The sequence below is a fragment of the Coffea eugenioides genome, chromosome 11 (genome assembly GCF_003713205.1).
Source record: "Coffea eugenioides isolate CCC68of chromosome 11, Ceug_1.0, whole genome shotgun sequence".
NCBI lineage: Eukaryota > Viridiplantae > Streptophyta > Magnoliopsida > Gentianales > Rubiaceae > Coffea > Coffea eugenioides.
In genome coordinates, this window is record NC_040045.1 from 50,402,209 (window position 1) to 50,420,639 (window position 18,431).

The 18,431-nt window shown below is 40.0% G+C and overlaps 2 protein-coding genes across 2 annotated transcripts; both read left to right on the plus strand.

Moving 5' to 3' along the window:
• Positions 1-118: 118 nt before the first annotated feature.
• LOC113753697 lies at positions 119-1,855 on the plus strand. Its single transcript, XM_027297919.1, has 3 exons — positions 119-340; positions 445-563; positions 1,513-1,855. The coding sequence occupies exons 1-3, from the start codon at positions 177-179 to the stop codon at positions 1,518-1,520; spliced, it is 291 nt and encodes a 96-aa protein (XP_027153720.1). The 5' UTR covers positions 119-176; the 3' UTR covers positions 1,521-1,855.
• Positions 1,856-13,865: 12,010 nt separating this feature from the next.
• On the plus strand, positions 13,866-16,441 carry LOC113754185 (probable indole-3-acetic acid-amido synthetase GH3.1). Its single transcript, XM_027298541.1, has 3 exons — positions 13,866-14,176; positions 14,381-14,482; positions 14,692-16,441. The coding sequence occupies exons 1-3, from the start codon at positions 13,866-13,868 to the stop codon at positions 16,067-16,069; spliced, it is 1,791 nt and encodes a 596-aa protein (XP_027154342.1). The 3' UTR covers positions 16,070-16,441.
• Positions 16,442-18,431: the final 1,990 nt, after the last annotated feature.

The following is an 18,431-nucleotide window of genomic DNA, read 5'->3' on the forward strand; positions in this document are numbered from 1 at the left end:
TCAAAAAGTTCATACGATGCACTCTGGCAACCAAAAAAGAAAAGAAAACAAGAGAAAAGAAAAAGAGTTTGAAAGCGGACGACGTCGTCGAGCTGTTACAGCTCCAAAACCCTACTGGGCATTTCTAAACCTCTTGTTGACGGGCTCAAAATCAGAATAGCACGAGCAACGAAAACATGGCTTGGCGCGGGTCTCTCTCAAGGTCTCTCCTCTCAAATGCAAGAGCTTCCACCGCACGCTCTTCCTCGCCGTCCCTCCCCCGTCTCCGTCCTACTTCGTCAGCTCCTCTTCACGGCCAATACGCTCTTTCTCGCCGCCTCTTCTCTTCCGACCTTCTCAGGTTCCTGCTTCATTCCCTGTTACCTTTTTTTTTTAATAAAAAAAATCCCTGGCCTGTTAAATCTTAATCATGTACACGGTAATTTAAACTTATCTGACTCTCAGGAGCGGCGGTTTTCTCGCTTGCACTCAGTCACTACTGCCTCTGCACAGCGTGGTAGCCGCCACTCGTCTCACGTCGCACATCGCTGTCGAGGCGCGCACTTGCTGCGAGTTGTCTCAGGGTATCATTTTCTCTCGCACTTGCCCTTGTCGCTAACGCAATATGGCCAATTGCCTAGTATGTGATTTTTCATGTTCATTTCATTTCCGATTCACTTGGATTGAGAAATCTTCAGATTTATCCAAAACACAAATTGTCCACTATCAAACGCATGCAGAAAAAATTTCCATATTCTTAAAATGCTCTTCTTTCGATCTTTCTTCTGTTTGTAAGTTTTAAAGACTTCATCTTAGAAGTCTGAAAAGTCTCTATGAAGGTCAATTAGTAGTAAATTTTGACAAAGTTGCTATTCTGCATGTACTGTGTATACTTGTATTATGTGCTTTGTGAAGGGACCAGTAATAATATGACTGACGGAGCATGAGGGAAGTTTCAGTGATCTGTACTAAATTATTCAACTAGTTGCTGCTGTTGCTAATTCGTATGTTTCCCTTTATCATGGCAATGGGCTTAATGTAGTTAAAATATGATTTACATTCAACCTTGAAATTGTTGAGCATCTGCCGGTTTGAATATTGGGAATGCATGTATCTTTTGCTTCCCCCCATCTTTAGTGCTTGGAAAACCATTACACAATTGCGTTCTGCTCTATAAGACATTTATTTGTCATTTAGTATCCGAGTTTAGGATTTTCACATTATTTGCCAACATCAGATTGTAAAGCTTTGTTTGACTTCTTGTGTACATGTCTAGCCAGTTTTTGTCATTTATTTTTAAGAAAATGTAGAACATATGGAACAAATAGGAAAAGTTCTTGATTGATTTTCGCTGTCCTGCTTAGTTGAATTCATAAACTCTGCTAAGAATGTCTGAGATCTTTATTTGTGGGTCAGTCCTGTGCCGTTGGAAGAATAAACCTACTTGTGTGAGATGTAGCTTGCTGTTGAGATGCTGAAATTTGTTTGCATTATCCATGGTATTCACCAATATCTGATGTTCTTCATATCTAGGTACTTAAGGTATTGACTTATGGACCAGCATTCTAAGTGCTGGATGTGTCATACCATGGAGCTTGCTGTAGGGCCTTTTAGTTGGGGAGCAGAGCTGTATGCTTTGGGGTCTTCCTTTTTTGTTGCTTCTGGAAAGTATTTGAGATTGTTTCCTTTGTCTGTCATAGAATCCCTCTTCAACCCCTCTTCAAAATTTCCTGCCTATCTGACATTTATTTTCTTAGGGAAAGTGACAAATGTACAGTTCTGCAATGTTTATTATTTACTGGAGTTTGGTATCACTGTGCCTTGATGCTTTACCTGCAGTACAATGTTAGAAGAACTAGATTTGGATGTTTGGTAACTGGATGTCTGTTTGTGTTTTAAGTGGCACTTAAACCTTTTTATGGACCAATAACTCTTTGAGATTGCAATTGTAAGCATGAAAATATGTTTTTAGATAAATAATTGAAAACTAAATGGTCTGCTGATCCAGTTCTGACTCATCATTCCAATATATGTGCGGAAGCTTCTTCCTGAAAGCTCCTTCACAGTTACTTTTAGGAGAGAGAGATTGAACTCAGGACATACTTTCTTTATTGTATTCGGACTTCTTTGAATTTCTGGAACTCGATTCTGAGAATAAATGCGAGCTTGCTCGGGGTTGTGGGGGGGTCTAACAGGTTGTTTCCATAGGCCGCAATTGCAGTTGTACCTTTAATTTACTTTTGATGGCTATTTCTGCAGATGAAGTGGTCTTTTTTTTTTTCTTTTTGGGGTGGGGGGTGGGTGGGCGGTTGTTGGTACAGGCCCCCAGTATTTAGATCATTTGGATCACAATTTGCTGAGAGCTTTGCAAAATATTTTCCGACTCATTTATTGGTTGGCAGGGATGCCTGTATGTTAATATTTTGTTGTGATTAGTCTTAGTATTATGTTTAATTTCACACGACTGCGCATATGTGAATATAACCGCAAATACACGCCTCGAGAATTGGGACCTGATATCTACGCTATTCTCAGTGAGTATGAATTAAGAGCGTTAGAATTTTGTAATTATGATTTCCCTCAAGTTCAAGTCTTAATATTACGGAAACAACATCATTAGAAAGGGAACAGCAAACAAGGGACTAACATTGTGGCAACTCGTGAATATAGTTGGCCTTATGCTCCGGCAGATGTTTAAGTAGAATCATGGTGTTTATGCCATTAAGCTCATAAAAAACTTGCAAGACAAGTCGAGAATCCTACATTTTTCAGGCAAATAGCATAAACTGACATGAGCTGCGCTTCCTAACAAATCATGATTAGGTGGAAACACGTATCCAAAGATGAGACGAAATTAAATTATGCCTCTTGCCCCTTCTGATGCCTTCAGTATTCCTCCCTTTCTTCTGTCCGCTAAAGCGGTGATGGCGTCTATACAACTCTATGAGCCTCCGTCGCTCGCTTGAGCACCCTGTAATCGAAATGCCTGCTAAATTCTTGCAATTCTGCAATGGGCCAAGACTATGAACTGAAAACCAATAATGACAACGATGGAGGGAATGTTAAAGATGACAGCTTTTGTCGCGAGTAGTTGAGTTTAAGCCTCAATGTGGACGGGCCCATCTGTGGTACGGCCATTAATATACCTCGTGAAAGGCGACCACTGGCAGTAAGGTTCTCTCATGCAACCTTTAAGGAAGTTTTGTCGTTCACAAGCATTGGGTGGTCACCAAAATGCTCACAAAACAAGAGACAAAAGGAAGGCATTCAAAAGGTACCAATCCCAGACGATGATGGTGTTGTGCAGCCCCACGCTCTGGTGCACAAGGCAAGCAGAGATGGGACGAAGATGGTGGCCAGATTTAGTGACTCCTGGCGTTGGTGCGGCATGGAAACCCATTGTGCTTGAGGATGCAATTAATTTGCTCTGGCCCTGCAGCTTCCATACGATTAAAGCTCCTACAGAGCTCGACCCAAGTCTTACATTGTAAATTTGACACCATCTATAACGTTACGCTTTTGTCTTCCGAAGCCGAGCCCCAAGAATTTTACTAAACACCCATTAACAAGATATTCAATCGCTTCTTTGATTCCGCGGAAGGGAGCTTAGTGTTCTAGTTTTAGGCGGAACGTTTTAATTTACATTTTCGTTAGAATGAAAACTTGATCAGTCGAAACAATAAACAGGGATCCTCTTTGTCGGTCTACATTCTGGATTTTGGTGAAGGAACAAGGGAAAAGAAGAGGAAAGAAGCAAAATGAAGATGTTCTTTACGTTTTTCTCTTCGCAGATAGGCATAATAGTAAAAGTTACGTCAGCGGCAGTTCAAGACTTAGATAGAAAAGTTACTTCATTTTCAATTAGGCAAAATAAATATTTTGTTTATGAAATTACTGTGTATTTATATTTTACCAAATTCTAAAGTTACAAAAACAGTTATGCGAAAATAAAATATAGTAATATTAACAGGGTTATGCATTGGCATGTACGATTGGATTTAATATTTCACTCCCAGGGCAAGCAGGTGCACTTGCTACGCGTTTTTTTGATATGCATTTTAAATTCCTTCTTAAATTGAGAGAATTTTTTGACCAGATCCCAATAATTTTAGTTTTTTTTTCAACTGCAAATGTGTTCACAAGTGAAGCATCTTTAATACGACTCCTTTCATATATATATATCAGTGACCAATTTAAGGGAGAGAAATTTGAACCCTGCCTGTAATAGTTTGGCAGAGTTTTAAAGGTTTATCAGTGACCAATAGACTTCCCCAATGATTGGTTAAGAATATTTCTTTTTCTTTTTTTTTAAAATTTTTTTTTAAGGAAATGGAGATTTCTTAAAAGCGCCCTCATTTTCTTTGAGGAGGATATTCTAGAAGGCCTAAACCTACCTAGACCCGGGCACAGGAAGAGAATAGTCCGGGCGAAATTTGGCTCCAAGTTGGTGCGGAACATGGGCATAGGGCTACAGGCTTTGGGTCTTGGGCCAATATCTACACCATTTTTTCGGTTTGTCGTGTACGGATTCGACCTCACCAAAGCCTACGAGTACGTGTCACGACCCAAAAAGTCAAAATTTAGTTTTAAACCTTCAACAATGTTGGCTGGCCAACAAACAGAACAGAACAGAACACTCCAGCCAGTAGCCTGGGGGATTAGGCAAGAGGCTTGGAATATTAACAATGATCAATAGCGCGACACAAATCCCGCAAAAGTCAAACTGGAAAACAGGGACTAAGCAAGCCTGTCGTGCTGCGATTTGTCAACTCAATAGCCTTGACGGAATTCCTAATGAGAGTTCCAGCAAAGCTATTACTGTATAGTTGGAATTTATTGTAAAGATTTTGTATTTCTTGCAACTGCGGTGCAAGGCAAAGGATTCGCCAATTTAAGAATAATTGCCTTCATAGTCAATCCAAACGCAGGCCCAGGAATTGACCACAGAGCGAACCCATGGCGTCTGTGGACTTGCTACATTTATTTATAGGCAAATTTGACTTAGATTTTGATGGGTAGAGAGGGATGTATGAGGATTTTTAAAAATCTAATGGCTGCCGTCCGAACCCATCTTTCCCCGTTCAAACTTCAATTCCATTGACTCTCGATACGTACATCAATCAACCCAAATTGTTCTGCAAAATTCATGCACAGTTCTAGCCGATTAACTTTCAGTTTTTTATCCCAATTGCAATCTGGAGGCAGGCTGGAGGAAAATTGCAATCCCATCAGACTGCAAAACAGCCACCGACAAAATGAGGAGCAACGATGATGTGCAGGACGGACATCTAGCAACCATCCTGGAAGACACTGGTGAATTAACACCAGGTTTTGAGCAATATACAGTTTCTTTTATAGCTAAAATAGCTAATGTAGCAAGTCATACGCTAGCACATTTTGTAACCAAACCAGTTGATGACATAGAATGGGTAAATGATTTTCCAATTTGACTAATAAAAAAAAAAACTTACCCAGTTTTTTTTTTTTATTCTAGTTTTTACTTCTGATACGCGTTTCATTTGCTTTCTCCATTTTCGTCATGCTAACTAAATAGAAAAAAAATAATTGAGAGCATAGCTGCCTAATTCCCTGTCCTAGTACAAGACTTAATCCCAGGAACAGGATGGCTGGTCGAGCTGTTGTGTTCCTAGGGAACAACTTCTATGACTAATCATACAAGGTGAGAAGATTTGTTTTTTTTTTTTTTTCAACTCAAAAAAACAACCCAAAATTATCATGTTCCTTCCTGGCGGGGATCTTATGCGCGACTGGGTGGTTTGCACTCCCGTTGTTCTTTCTTTCCTCCAAAGCATGCAGGAGAAGATTGATTTTTGTGAACAAAGTGCATGCATGGATTCGTTACATATTATCAACGGAAAGTAGCTAGTATTCACCAGCATCTTAAGATCAATTCCCTGAGCTGTCTTTATACAAGAATACTCGCACTTAATGTTCATCAAAAAAAGGGCTTCTGTGAATATATTAATATACACTCTAGGATCCGATCCATCTCTCAAATTTGCTGACTAACTCCTAAATTATGATGCAAAGGTAAGTTAAGATCACACAAGGCTACAGCCTCGAGTTAGTTTATTAAAATTGAGCCCTGCAAAATCTGTAGGTTAGATAATTCTAAGGCCCGGCGGAGACATACCAACTGTGGTGACGGAATTGTATCCGAGGTGTCTCTAATACTACATAATAATATCACGGGATGGAATCAAAATCCAGACCATGTTTCCTGCAACAGCCAGCCAGGTCAGGTGCCTGTGATTATAACGCCAGTTCCTCAGACAACAAGCATTAGTAACTCCAGATATAATGCACATACATGGCAGTCTGCCCTATTGGTGCTTGTGATTTCTCAACAAGAGCATTATACACCCGCATTGCAACTACCGCTTTCAGGGAATCCTCCTCCAAAGTCCAAGAGACAGAATTTCCGCTGGTTGCCTGTGTATTTTTTTAACTTCACTGCTCCAGACCAGAGAGAGCAGCCGTGCCAGCACAAGTCTTTATTGACTTCTGTCTTACTAGCATTAAACTGTTGAATATCAACATAGGGTTCCGTGTGAGCGGCCACATCAAGATGGCATGACTTGCTCTCTTTGTTTGGTAAAATAGAAGCAAGCACCATGTTTGACAGTTCAAGTCATGTGGCTTGTGGATTTGAATTGTCGCATGAGCAGGCAGAATTTTCATTCTCTAGCTATTTATATATTTTAATTTTTTTGGGGTGATGTTCGACTCTTGAACCAGGCTTAGCTCTGATCAAGTATTAGGATAAGGAAGTAGGAAGTCCGCTATGTTTTTCACATTTACTAATATTCAATCATAGAACAAATAAATTAGGAGTTGGTCCTGATCAGCAAGAAAGTTATCAGCGGAAAATGAAATTCAATTGACGGGACGGGCTTTGGAAGTCAATTGCCACTACTTTTGGCCAAATCAATTGGTGCATAAAAGTAGCACTTTAGTCATAAAACCCTACAATACAGAATAGCTAGCTAGATGCAGTGTACTGTACTATCGACCTGTGGCCCGTCGGGACGACATTCATCGTCTGCCACAAAATCATTCTCTGGAAGAGGAGTAGACATAGATCTGTCATGGTTTGAAACGAATACGGGGACATGATGGTAACAACAGCTCCGGTTCCATACTAGATACGTGCAGAGCTATTGACGAAATCGGGCCAGAAAAAACCTGAAAGCACCGTGATGTAGCCAAATTCAGTGCCCCAGCTGCTCAAAGATTTGGAAATGGCCAACAGAAGTCGTACTTGCGATTGAGCATAAATTCATTGAATCCAAAACAAAATCAGATGACTCGTGCTGATCTGCACAGATTTTGCTACGTTCCGCTATTTTGGTAGGTGCTTTTGTTACCTTACAAAGATTGAAATCTTCCAAAAGAACACAAGTAGGATACTTGTATAATTTGTTCAATGAGGGGTTGCTTGTTAAATTCACTCAAGTGAACAGGTGAATCATGAAACAGTAAAAAAAAATGACCGGGAAATTGGTTGGAATGGTGCTACTAAATAATAGAGGTATAGATGTACACATCTTAAAACTGGAGTTGGTTGGAAGATAGAAGGAAAAAAAATCAACGAGATAACTTCAGATAACGTGAAACGTCAATTTGGAAGTGGTTGGGAGATTCTAGAGTCGAGAACTAGATGAATTGAATATGACCTGGAAAACTTTTTGAATGGATTCTAGCCCTACCTCACTACTAATCAAACCGGACTGGGGCACTTTTTTTCTTCTTCCTAGCACCTGGAGGAATCTAGGCTTTCACTTCAACATAGCCCGTAAACTTTTGCCTTTATATGCTAATCTCAAGCAGATTTTGCTAAAGAGAAATTATTTTTTCCAATTATTACATGGTTCACCAAGCGACTAAAACTTCAAAAGGAATGAATGGCTAATAATATTAGAAACTAAATGGAGATTTGGAACCAATGGAGAGAATAATTCAGACGCAAAGTAGTAAGCATATCGTTTAATTCTCAAAAGCCCAAAAAAAAAGAGAGAAGAAAAACAGAGTAACTATATGATTCTGTCGTGGGAGGAACCTTTCATTAACCAGTGAGGAGGTATCATTATCAACCAGCAATATAAGCTAGGCTCAACTTACGAGAACTTCATTATCCCTAACTGTTTGAATGTTCCCAAGCAGTTGTTGTTGTTATTAAGATTGTAAAAATCCAAGCTGCACCATTTTGTAAGGTAGAGAAAGGTATCAAACAAATGGTTACTGGTAAAGTTTTGCAAGATTGGCTTGGAATATGCGAGTCGACAATTGCACAGCGGCTTGCTTGCAGGCTTGAAACGGTTCACCATCCGGGTGACGTATAATTTACCTAGCTATTTTTTCATGAGGCAGTTCTAGAAGGTATAAAGACGGTGGCAGCAGTGCCAATAAAGGGCCATGGATTGCTTTTTGTCTCTACCTAGATGCCTGCCATTTATGTTCCTCCATTTTTCCAGATACATAACACTACTTGCAACAATTACGACACCATGTACGTCTGCAGTAGAAGAAGGGTCGTCCGTCTCTCTTGATTCTGATCTGACTAAAATTTCATATTCATCCGCATTTTTCCCAAGTGCACGTGCAATATAGAACGCAGAGCAGCACGTTATTGCTAGACGCAACCAAAGATGTCAAGTTCTGCAATTTTCATGTGGGGGAACAACAAAAAAACTGGTTTATTAATCAGCCAATGTGGGAGATGGGATTTTCAAACTTCTCGATTACAATCACAGGTTGGACGCAAGACTGTCTGGATTTAAAGGGCGGTTTTTCAAGGCGTACTTAATCAGTTGCCCGTGCTAGTGCACAGTAATGCTGTCTTAACCATACATTTCCATCTAGATAGATAAATCCTTTTACAATTATCCATGACAAGAACAAATGATGCCAAACTTTGTCTATTACGTGGGAACATATCAACATTGAATAAGTCTTATGACGTTACTCAAATGTATTCAATTGATTAGCTTCTCTGACGCTTATGCTATTTTGAAGTTCCGTGCTACTAATCACCAACCATTAGTTAGAAAAAGTCTGTACTTGCACCGGTACCGTACCGTGTAGAGTTTTCCATGATTTTGCGTATGCAGATTGCAGATGTAAACAATTTCCTCAGTTGTACCAGTAGTTTCATAATTAATCTCGATCCTTTTGTCTTGTGGCCTAAAAGTCTTTTTTTCTTAAAAAAAAAAAAAAAAAAAATTCAACCGCCAAAACAACACAACACGCAGGCAGGCCGCAGGACCGTAGAGCAAGCAAAATAATGCAAAATTTGACTTGGTTATGCGTAGTCGTATTCAACTTGATTACTCTTCAAGCCGGATGTCTAAACCCGTAATCGCGAGAAGCAAACAAGGACGCGCAAAAAAGTTTCGCTGTTCGAACCCTTATTATCAAATTGGTACCAGCACTAAAAGAATAACTAAACACAGACTCGCATATAAAGCTCTCAAATTGGTTATACATAGCAATGAAATTGGAAGAAAATGAGATTATTACGATGTGCTAACTTTTCCTGCATTATGACGGGATGGCAATGAAGAATCTTTGCCACTTCGACACATGAAATTTACATAACATAATGTGCTCCATCTCTCAATGGACAACAACCTCCTCTCTATTTCGGGTCTAGCACAACATGCGGCTTTTCTTTTAACTTTTTGTTGGAAAAAAAAAAAGAAAAGCTACACACTATCTTACTAGAACCATGCACGTTAATTGTGAAAGTCTCTACACTAAAAAAATTTGATCCCCTTGCTTTTCAACTTCGTCTCGACTCCTATCCAGTTCACATGTTTAAGTAGTACTACTTTAGTTACTCTCTTTTTCTTAAAAAAGAGTGTGGTAAAAGAAAAGAACGAGCTACAATGTATCAGGCCCTCAGGATGATTTAAGAGATGTTCTCCTAGGTTTCTAAAAGTACTAAACCATAAATGGCAAATTAACCATTTATGATCCCAGTTCCATTTTCGTTTCGGCTGCCATCGACAATTGCTTAATCAAGGTTCGTTACATGCATGAATAATGTCAGCTTAATATACGGCATCTTGGACATCTACATTAAGGATTGAGGTAAACACGGATGTTACCAAGTAATTAAAGATCGTAGTGTTAAACACTGCTTTTTGGGTGTCCAAGTTCTTCGGCATCTCTCTCGCCCTTCTGTGATAAGAAGTACTTTGCCTCCGATCAATGTTTATTTTTATTTTTATTGTCCGATTGGAAACTTCTTCTCTTTTTCTCCTGTCCCAATCGCCACTTTACAAATTCCAATCCATCTCAGTGGGCGAGATATCTGCCCTAGTAGGTGAGGAAACTTCTGGATTGTAGCAAGTCTGGTTTTCCTCATATCAGAAATGCATTTGAGGCGTGAAAAAAACCTGCCATTTTTCAGTAATAGGATGAGGGTAGTATGGGTCAAAGGTTTCAGGCTACGCCGTTCGAGAAGTGCAGCTGCAGCCCTTGATTGCATAATAAATGGTAAATAAAACTTAGGTATCCAGATTCTTATCCAAAAGACGAAAAAAATATATATATATTTTTTCCGGAATGTGTCGTAGAGTTTCAAACTGTTCCGTTTGTGAAATGCAGCCCCTAACTTAATCACACATGAAAGGAGTATATCAAGGGTCTCTCCCAAAAGTGGGGGAAAATGTATATCAAAATGTATATCGCGTACTAGAGCTGGAGACATCTCCTTAACTCGTATCTTCGAAAAGGTCAAGTCAATCTTTGTGAATGGATGAAACAAAATCTCCTAAATGACATGCAATATCTATGTCCTACATTAAGCATACTTGTGCAATAACGGATCAGCCAAACCGGGTCGTTGGACTATTGGATTGGATCCGGCACTCGCAACAGAAAGAAACAGGGCAGGAGAGGCTAGGTCACCATTCTACCTCCGATGCTTAAGTTAGTAATCATGATAAGGCTCAAAATAAAAAGAGCGAGATAGATAAGGAAAATGAGTTACCTCTAGCATTCGGAAAAAAAATAGGAAATTTATAGAAGGGTGTTGTCCAGATCTTTGGAAGCCGATGATCGCTTTAATGACAGTAAATCGACTGTAGGCTGCTGACTGAAACACATCAATCATTTATTATCAGAATGCTTGTGAATCTCGGGCCTCTCCTGCTAAGATCTGAGGTCCGTATCGGAGAAGAAGTGGGTCGGGTAAGTCTCTTACCCTAGGAAGGCATTGGACCCCACAATACTCAATCTCTTGCCATTAGCACAAGATTGTCGAAGAATTAAAATATTTAAAACAGAGAATCGATCGGGTTTTACCCGCCGTCTTTTGGTGTAGTAGTAATTATGATCATGGCTATCCTGAAGAAGGATGCTCCTCAATTTGTCACACCCTGGAGGCACATCAGAAAAGAGCATACGGTATATAATTAGCTTATTATCATGGTTACGGACGGCCATCAATAAACCCTGCCCTCCCTCGGGATTGCTATTAATTGGCAACAGCAGCTACCCGAACGAATGAGATGGTCTGATTGATTGGATGAAAACCACTCGGACAATTCGGACACTCGTAATTGCAAGAAGCTTTAGCACTAAATCAAAAGTCTCCGTGACTTGACATTAGAGCTGTAAACGAATCGAATCGAATCGAGTATCTCATGTTTGAGCTCTGTTCATTAAGCAGTTCGAACAACGTTCGTGTTCGTTCGTTAATTTTCGAACTCCAAACCTGTGTTCGTATTCGGTTCGTTAAGTAAAATTCGTGTTCGAGTTCGAGTTCGAGTTCGGCTCATTTAACATAAACGAGTCGTTCGCGAATATGTTCGAAATGCTCGAATCCAAATTATTTTATGCCTTAAATATGCCATGCAAATTATTAATCATTCTAAAAAATAATTAAAGCACTACGTGACTAAATTCTATTATTCATTAACTATATAACTAACATTAACATAAAAATAACAAATAAACAAAGAAATTTGCCCTCCAAATATAAAAATCCAGCCATAAAATTAACCCTAAAATTTGTTAAATGATAATTATGTCTATGTTCGCGGACGTTCGTTAAAACTCGCGAACATGTTCGTGTTCGCGAACGTTCGTTTAGCATGTTCGCCAACGTTCGTTAAAACTCACGAACATGTTCGTGTTCGCTCGATTATTAATCAAACACAAAAATTCGTTCGAACTCGGTTCGTTTTAAATTTCGAACGAGCCTTTCACGAACACGAACGAGTCGAAACGAACCGAGCTACCGAACAGCTCGGTTCGTTTTAACAGCTCTACTTGACATGACCATTAAAAAAATCTGGCGATGAAAACATTGCATTGTGATGAAGGGATAGTCATATGTTATCCGCTTGTGCTAATCTTATACATAGAAAATACAAATAATTTCATCACTTACACCATACTAAAAGCTGAAAACCAATAGATATATATATATATATCTCACTCTACAACAGCTATGGGGACATGGAAATTCCCACGTGATTACTTGTGTACGAAATTTTTTTTATTTCACTTTATTAATTGATTGCTAACACGATAAACCACCAAATTCCTAAACATTCCCACTCTACCGGGTTTTTTTTTTTTTTTTTTTTTTGTCGACACAGGGGTGTCCGGGTCAATTCTTACGAGACCCGACTAATCCCCTGTGGCCCGGACCCGGCGCTCCAACCCGGCCCGAACGCGTTAAGTGCGCGGAGAAATCCAGCGAAGCGGAGACTCGAACTTGTGACCTCAAGATTCACTGGTGAGAGGCGCTGCCGCTGGACCATTCACGCGGGGGCACCGGGTTACTTACTTTAAAAGAAATAGAAATGTTATGACTTTGAATGTTATTCCTATATATATATATATTTTAGATATTTTCACTCCTTCTTATCCGTAGATACTTTAATCCGAGCAATGCAAATTAAATTGTAGATACTTCAATTTTAAGCAATACAAATTAACCATTGACGCAGTTTTTTTTTGTATATCTGTAATTTTGAAAGTTAATATGTGTTAAGCTACTAGAGTCTCTCGTTGTTAGTGATTTGGATTGGCCCTTTTTTTTAAAAATTTTTGTTTGTTTGGTTTATTTGGATTGGCTATAGCGTAAGTAAATGCTATTATTATTAGATAGCGGTATTATTGATAAACAAATAGGAGGCTGCATTAGGCGGTGGCCAACGCCCGGCCTATCCCGTTGGAAAGGAAAATATTAATTATATGCGAACCTAGGATTGGATTGTAGCCATCAAGAAATGTTAATATTCCCAGTGGAATGGTATGGTAGTATATTTAAACGGAGGCCTTGTTCGCCGGCGGGGTATCGTTGTCCGTGACCAACAACCTCACCACCAGAGAGAGAGAGTACCGTGGGGAGGGAGCTTCGGACAAATGTAGCCAAGCTGGAGAACGCTGACCTGGATGTCGTTGTGGGTCCACGTTGTCTATCTCGGGGGGACAAAGGTGACGTCCTACGGGCCCACGTGTCCCCTTCCTTTGCTACATTATGTACGACAAATTGTATTCCACGTCCAAAAGTAAACCACAGTAACTATAAACTCCGCCAAAAGTAAAATACTAAAAATCCCGACCGGCTCATCCATCCATCCATCCATCCCAAAGTGCACAACAACTTCTTTTACGTGGAAACTGACGTCAACAAATAATAAAAACCTATCGATGGCAGCAAGCAATCGTAATCCTCCCTCCCGAAATGCTACCCGGTTTTCACTATAAAAAAACCAACCCTTCCTCCCCATTCCAAATCCCACACCCCACCCTCTTCATTTCTGATTTCCCCACCCATTAATCCCCTCGCTTCCTCTACAGTTTCTTATTTCTTTCTCTCTTGATAATTAGTTACTCGCTCGGATATGGCTGTTGACTCCACCCCGCTTGGCCCTCCTGCATGTGAGAATGATGCCAAGGCTCTTCAGTTTATTGAAGACATGACCAGAAACTGTGATTCCGTGCAGGAGAAGGTTTTGGCTGAAATCCTTAGCCGGAATGCCCAAACTGAATACCTCAGGGAATTCAAACTTGGAGGGGCAACCGACAGGGACTCCTTCAAGTCCAAAATTCCTGTTGTGACTTACGAGGATCTTCATCCCTATATCCAACGTATTGCTAATGGTGATCGCTCTCCAATTCTCTCGTCTCACCCCATCTCTGAATTCCTCACTAGGTATGCTGAACTAAATTATCTTACTAGCTGGTACAATTTTGTACTCGGTAGTATGCAAATTATTCTTTTCTTTTCTTTTTTTTCTTAAAAAAAAAAAGAGGAAAAAATAAACAGAAACATGATTTTTTAAACTTTCATGTGGCAAATGAATATCGAAAACGGTTTCGTTAATTCTGTAGCGTATGTGAAAATGGGTTTTGGCAGTTCTGGCACATCTGCTGGAGAAAGGAAGCTGATGCCAACAATTCATGAAGAATGGGACCGCAGACAAAAATTGTACAGTCTTCTCATGCCCGTCATGAACCTGTGAGTAGAGCACTAGCAGTTATTAGTATGATTGTACTTTGGATTATTACTATTGTGAACCCGTCATGACCCTGCCAGTATAGAATTATTCAGTTGCTCATCTTTAACTTATTTGGCCGTATATTATGATTGCACTTTGGTTTTTGTCAGCATATATTTATTGGCAGTTACAACAAATAAACAAGATCTGATATTTTAATGACGAACAGCCATGTCCCGGATTTGGACAAGGGGAAGGGTTTGTACTTCCTTTTCATCAAGGCAGAAGCCAAGACACCAAGTGGGCTTGTTGCTCGTCCGGTGCTCACTGGCTACTACAAGAGTGACAAATTCAAGAACAGACCCTATGACCCTTACTTGGTTTACACCAGCCCTGATGAGGCCATTCTTTGCGCTGATTCCTTCCAGAGCATGTACACTCAAATGCTCTGTGGCCTCCTCATGCGGGAAGAAGTCCTCCGAATGGGCGCCGTCTTTGCCTCCGGCCTTCTCCGTGCCATTCGCTTCCTTCAACTCAACTGGAAACAACTTTCTGAGGACATCAAAACCGGGGTGCTAAACCCTAAAGTCACCGACCCATCTGTAAGAAAACGCATGGCGGAGATCCTCAAGCCAAACTCTGATCTTGCTGACTTCATCGTCAAGGAATGTGAAGGCGAAAACTGGGATCGGATCATTACCAGAATCTGGCCTAACACCAAGTACCTTGACGTGATTGTTACAGGTGCAATGGCTCAGTATATTCCCACTCTTGATTATTACAGCGGTGGGCTACCACTTGCATGCACCATGTACGCATCTTCCGAATGCTACTTCGGCCTAAATTTGAAGCCCATGTGTAAGCCTTCTGAAGTCTCTTACACCATCATGGCCAACATGGGCTACTTCGAGTTCCTCCCCCACGACCCGGCCAATCCGGTTCAACTCTCTCGCGACTCTCCACCCAAGCTCGTCGATCTAGCTGACTTGAAAGTCGGCAAGGAGTACGAACTGGTGATCACCACCTATGCCGGGCTCTGCCGTTACCGGGTGGGTGACATCCTTCGAGTCACTGGCTTCCACAACTCAGCGCCACAGTTCAAGTTCATCAGGAGGAAGAATGTTCTGCTAAGCATCGATGCGGACAAGACCGACGAGGCCGAGTTGCAAAAGGGGATTGAAAATGCTTCTGAACTCTTGCGCGAGTTTGATACGCGTGTGGTTGAATACACTAGCTATGCGGATACTAAGATCATCCCGGGGCACTATGTTATCTACTGGGAGTTGCTGGTGAAGGATCCGGCCAACCCACCGACTCATGAGGTGTTGAACCAGTGCTGCCTGGCAATAGAAGAGGCTCTGAATTCAGTGTATCGACAGGGGCGAGTGGCTGACAACTCAATTGGACCACTAGAAATAAGGGTAGTGAAAAACGGTACGTTTGAAGAATTGATGGACTATGCAATTTCGAGGGGTGCTTCGATCAACCAATACAAGGTCCCAAGGTGCGTCAGTTTTGCACCCATCATGGAACTTCTTGATTCCAGGGTGGTCTCGGTTCACTATAGCCCAGCTGCACCACATTGGGCCCCTGAACGACGACGTTGACGGCTTTGGAATGGAGGAGATACGTAAAGGAAAAAAAGGGTTAGTAGTATGTGGTTAGTCACCAATAAACCGTGCATGCCCCTTGGCACATGGACAAAAAAGAAAACACTCTTTCTTGCTGTGCCCTCTCTTTTCAGTGTCGTTGCTGCTTGTGATCTTAGTCTTAGCTTTTGATTGGGCCCAGAAGAAAAGAAGAAGAAGAAGAAGAAGGGTTAAAAGCGGGCTTGGCTTCTTTAATAATTATCTTTTGACATCTGCGTTGTCTTTGGACTTGGGTCTGTTTGATAGATAGGTTCATATAATCTGCCGTGTTGTCCCATGATGTTATGTAATTACTAATTCGTATTGATATGAATATATTGACTGAATGTATGGTGGTCTTCGTCCTCTACCTTTCTTAAAGCATGTCAGAAAGAAAGACAGCAAATATAGAAAAAGTGTTGTTGTCGCTCGCTTTGTCAATATATATCTATATATATATATATGTGTGTGTGTGTGTAGAAAAAGTGTAATAAAATTTGAGTAGCCATATGAACTTTTCTTCGTCAGCACTTGTTAAAGATGGCGGATATGAGGCTATTGTTGTCTCTGCCTAAAATATATCTGGTCTTTATCTGCATGGATTTGAATTGCGCAGCAAGCACGTGCTACACATTATTCTTGTTAACTGGCGTTTTTTTTTTTTTTTCCTGTGACATATTATTAGAGTATCCTCTCATTGTTTTCTTGGACTAATTCTGGCTGCTGATTGTAAATTTCTTACTCGTAATAAAATTTTGCAAATGACCTAGCTAGCTCAGTCAACCGGTTTCTTTTGCATGGAAGCTGCAGTGTCTTTAGCCGGCTGTGGATTTCTTTTGTACGCATCTAAAAATCAGCAGTGATGATTCTCCTTGAACTTTATTTAGTTTAACAGGGTCCTATAAACTTCATCAAAATGATCACGCTGGGGAATTTGCTTCGAGTAACAAATTATTATTTATATGAAGGATGAGTAGAATGTAGAATGGCAGTGCAAAGTTGCACGCCAAAAGGATCAAAAAAGGGGAAAAAGTAGTGCAATACAAATCAAAATCAGTTTTTAAGAAAAAGACGAACAAACCTTTAGCATCAATTTTCAACTTTCTTGAGAACCAAAATTATTGAGACACAACCTTTAGCAGTGTTTGCGCCTCCCTATCTCCTCTAGTTAGCTTTGTAGCTCACGAAAATGGGTTTTGCAAGGAGTGCTCAATTGGCGCCAATTAGTCCAATTTTATTACTCCTTTGCATATAAATACTTCTTGATTTAATTTACTTTTTCGAAAAGCTAACACATAAGGCTTCTCTTTCTACGTGTCCATTGGTCACCTATGAGACAAGCGCTACGATAATTAGAGGAGTATCGTTGCTGGGCTGCTTCTAATTTGAACCTTCATGTTCTTGCTTGCAGCTTAGTTTAGTCTTTTAAATTCCACAAAGAAAAATATATATGATTCGTGCCTTCTGACTTCTAAAATTTCCGTCAATCAATGTCAGACACTCAACTGAAATTGATAGATAACTAATTAGTTGGAAAGAAGAGCCTGTAAAAGTAGTTAGCTTGAGGGAGCAAGTTGCTTAATTAAATGTCCAAATAATGGAGATTGACAGATCAATTTTAGTTAATTATCCTCGGACTTCAGAATTTACAAGTTAACGACTTCAAGGATGATTATTGTCAAAAGATTTCAAGACTTCACGTCTCCTTCACTTTGTAATAATTTTAAGGGATAATATATAGTAGAGTTTGAGGGATTACTTGTGGTGTGATTGGCTACAATTATAGGCAATGGTTTGTGTTAATTTGAAAGCAAGTTGATAGATGAGAACGAAGTGATAGAAAATAAGAGACAATTGTCGTTTGCTGTAACTTGTAAACATGATAGTCGAAAAGGTCGGGTTTCTTTTTCTTTTTCTTTTTAATCTCATTTCATTATATTATGAATTATTTATTAAGTGAAGGCCATTATAGTCATTTATTGTGACAAGGGAGGTTTGTGTAATTTGAAAATTTTGAGGGGAGCTGAGTAAAATTGTCATAAACCTCAGGGGACGTTTGTGAAATTATCCCTAATTTTAATGCATTCTCTAATAAATCAGGTAGGGAAGTCCAGGCAATTTCCGAGAAGTATTTCCTCATTTGCGTTGGGGGCTCCGTAAAATAAAAGTAGAATCTTCGTAATCCAACTAGAATTTGAATCAAATAACTGCATCGAGACCCTTTAATAAAATACTCCGTTCAAACAATTTTCTCAACTTAGTACTAGTTGTTAATCCTAGCTAAGTTTGGCTGATGTGTCAGCTTCTTGCACAAAAATTAGTTGTTAGGCTGGATATTTGG

What these genes read in the sequence shown, in the direction of transcription:
- LOC113754185 (XM_027298541.1), top strand. Translation starts at nt 13,866, where the DNA reads ATGGCTGTTGACTCCACCCCGCTTGGCCCTCCTGCATGTGAGAATGAT. An exon ending in ATCTCTGAATTCCTCACTAG is followed by an intron (nt 14,177 to 14,380) that starts GTATGCTGAACT and finishes GGGTTTTGGCAG; the next exon opens with TTCTGGCACATCTGCTGGAG. An exon ending in CTCATGCCCGTCATGAACCT is followed by an intron (nt 14,483 to 14,691) that starts GTGAGTAGAGCA and finishes AATGACGAACAG; the next exon opens with CCATGTCCCGGATTTGGACA.
- LOC113753697 (XM_027297919.1), top strand. Translation starts at nt 177, where the DNA reads ATGGCTTGGCGCGGGTCTCTCTCAAGGTCTCTCCTCTCAAATGCAAGA. An exon ending in TTCTCTTCCGACCTTCTCAG is followed by an intron (nt 341 to 444) that starts GTTCCTGCTTCA and finishes TCTGACTCTCAG; the next exon opens with GAGCGGCGGTTTTCTCGCTT.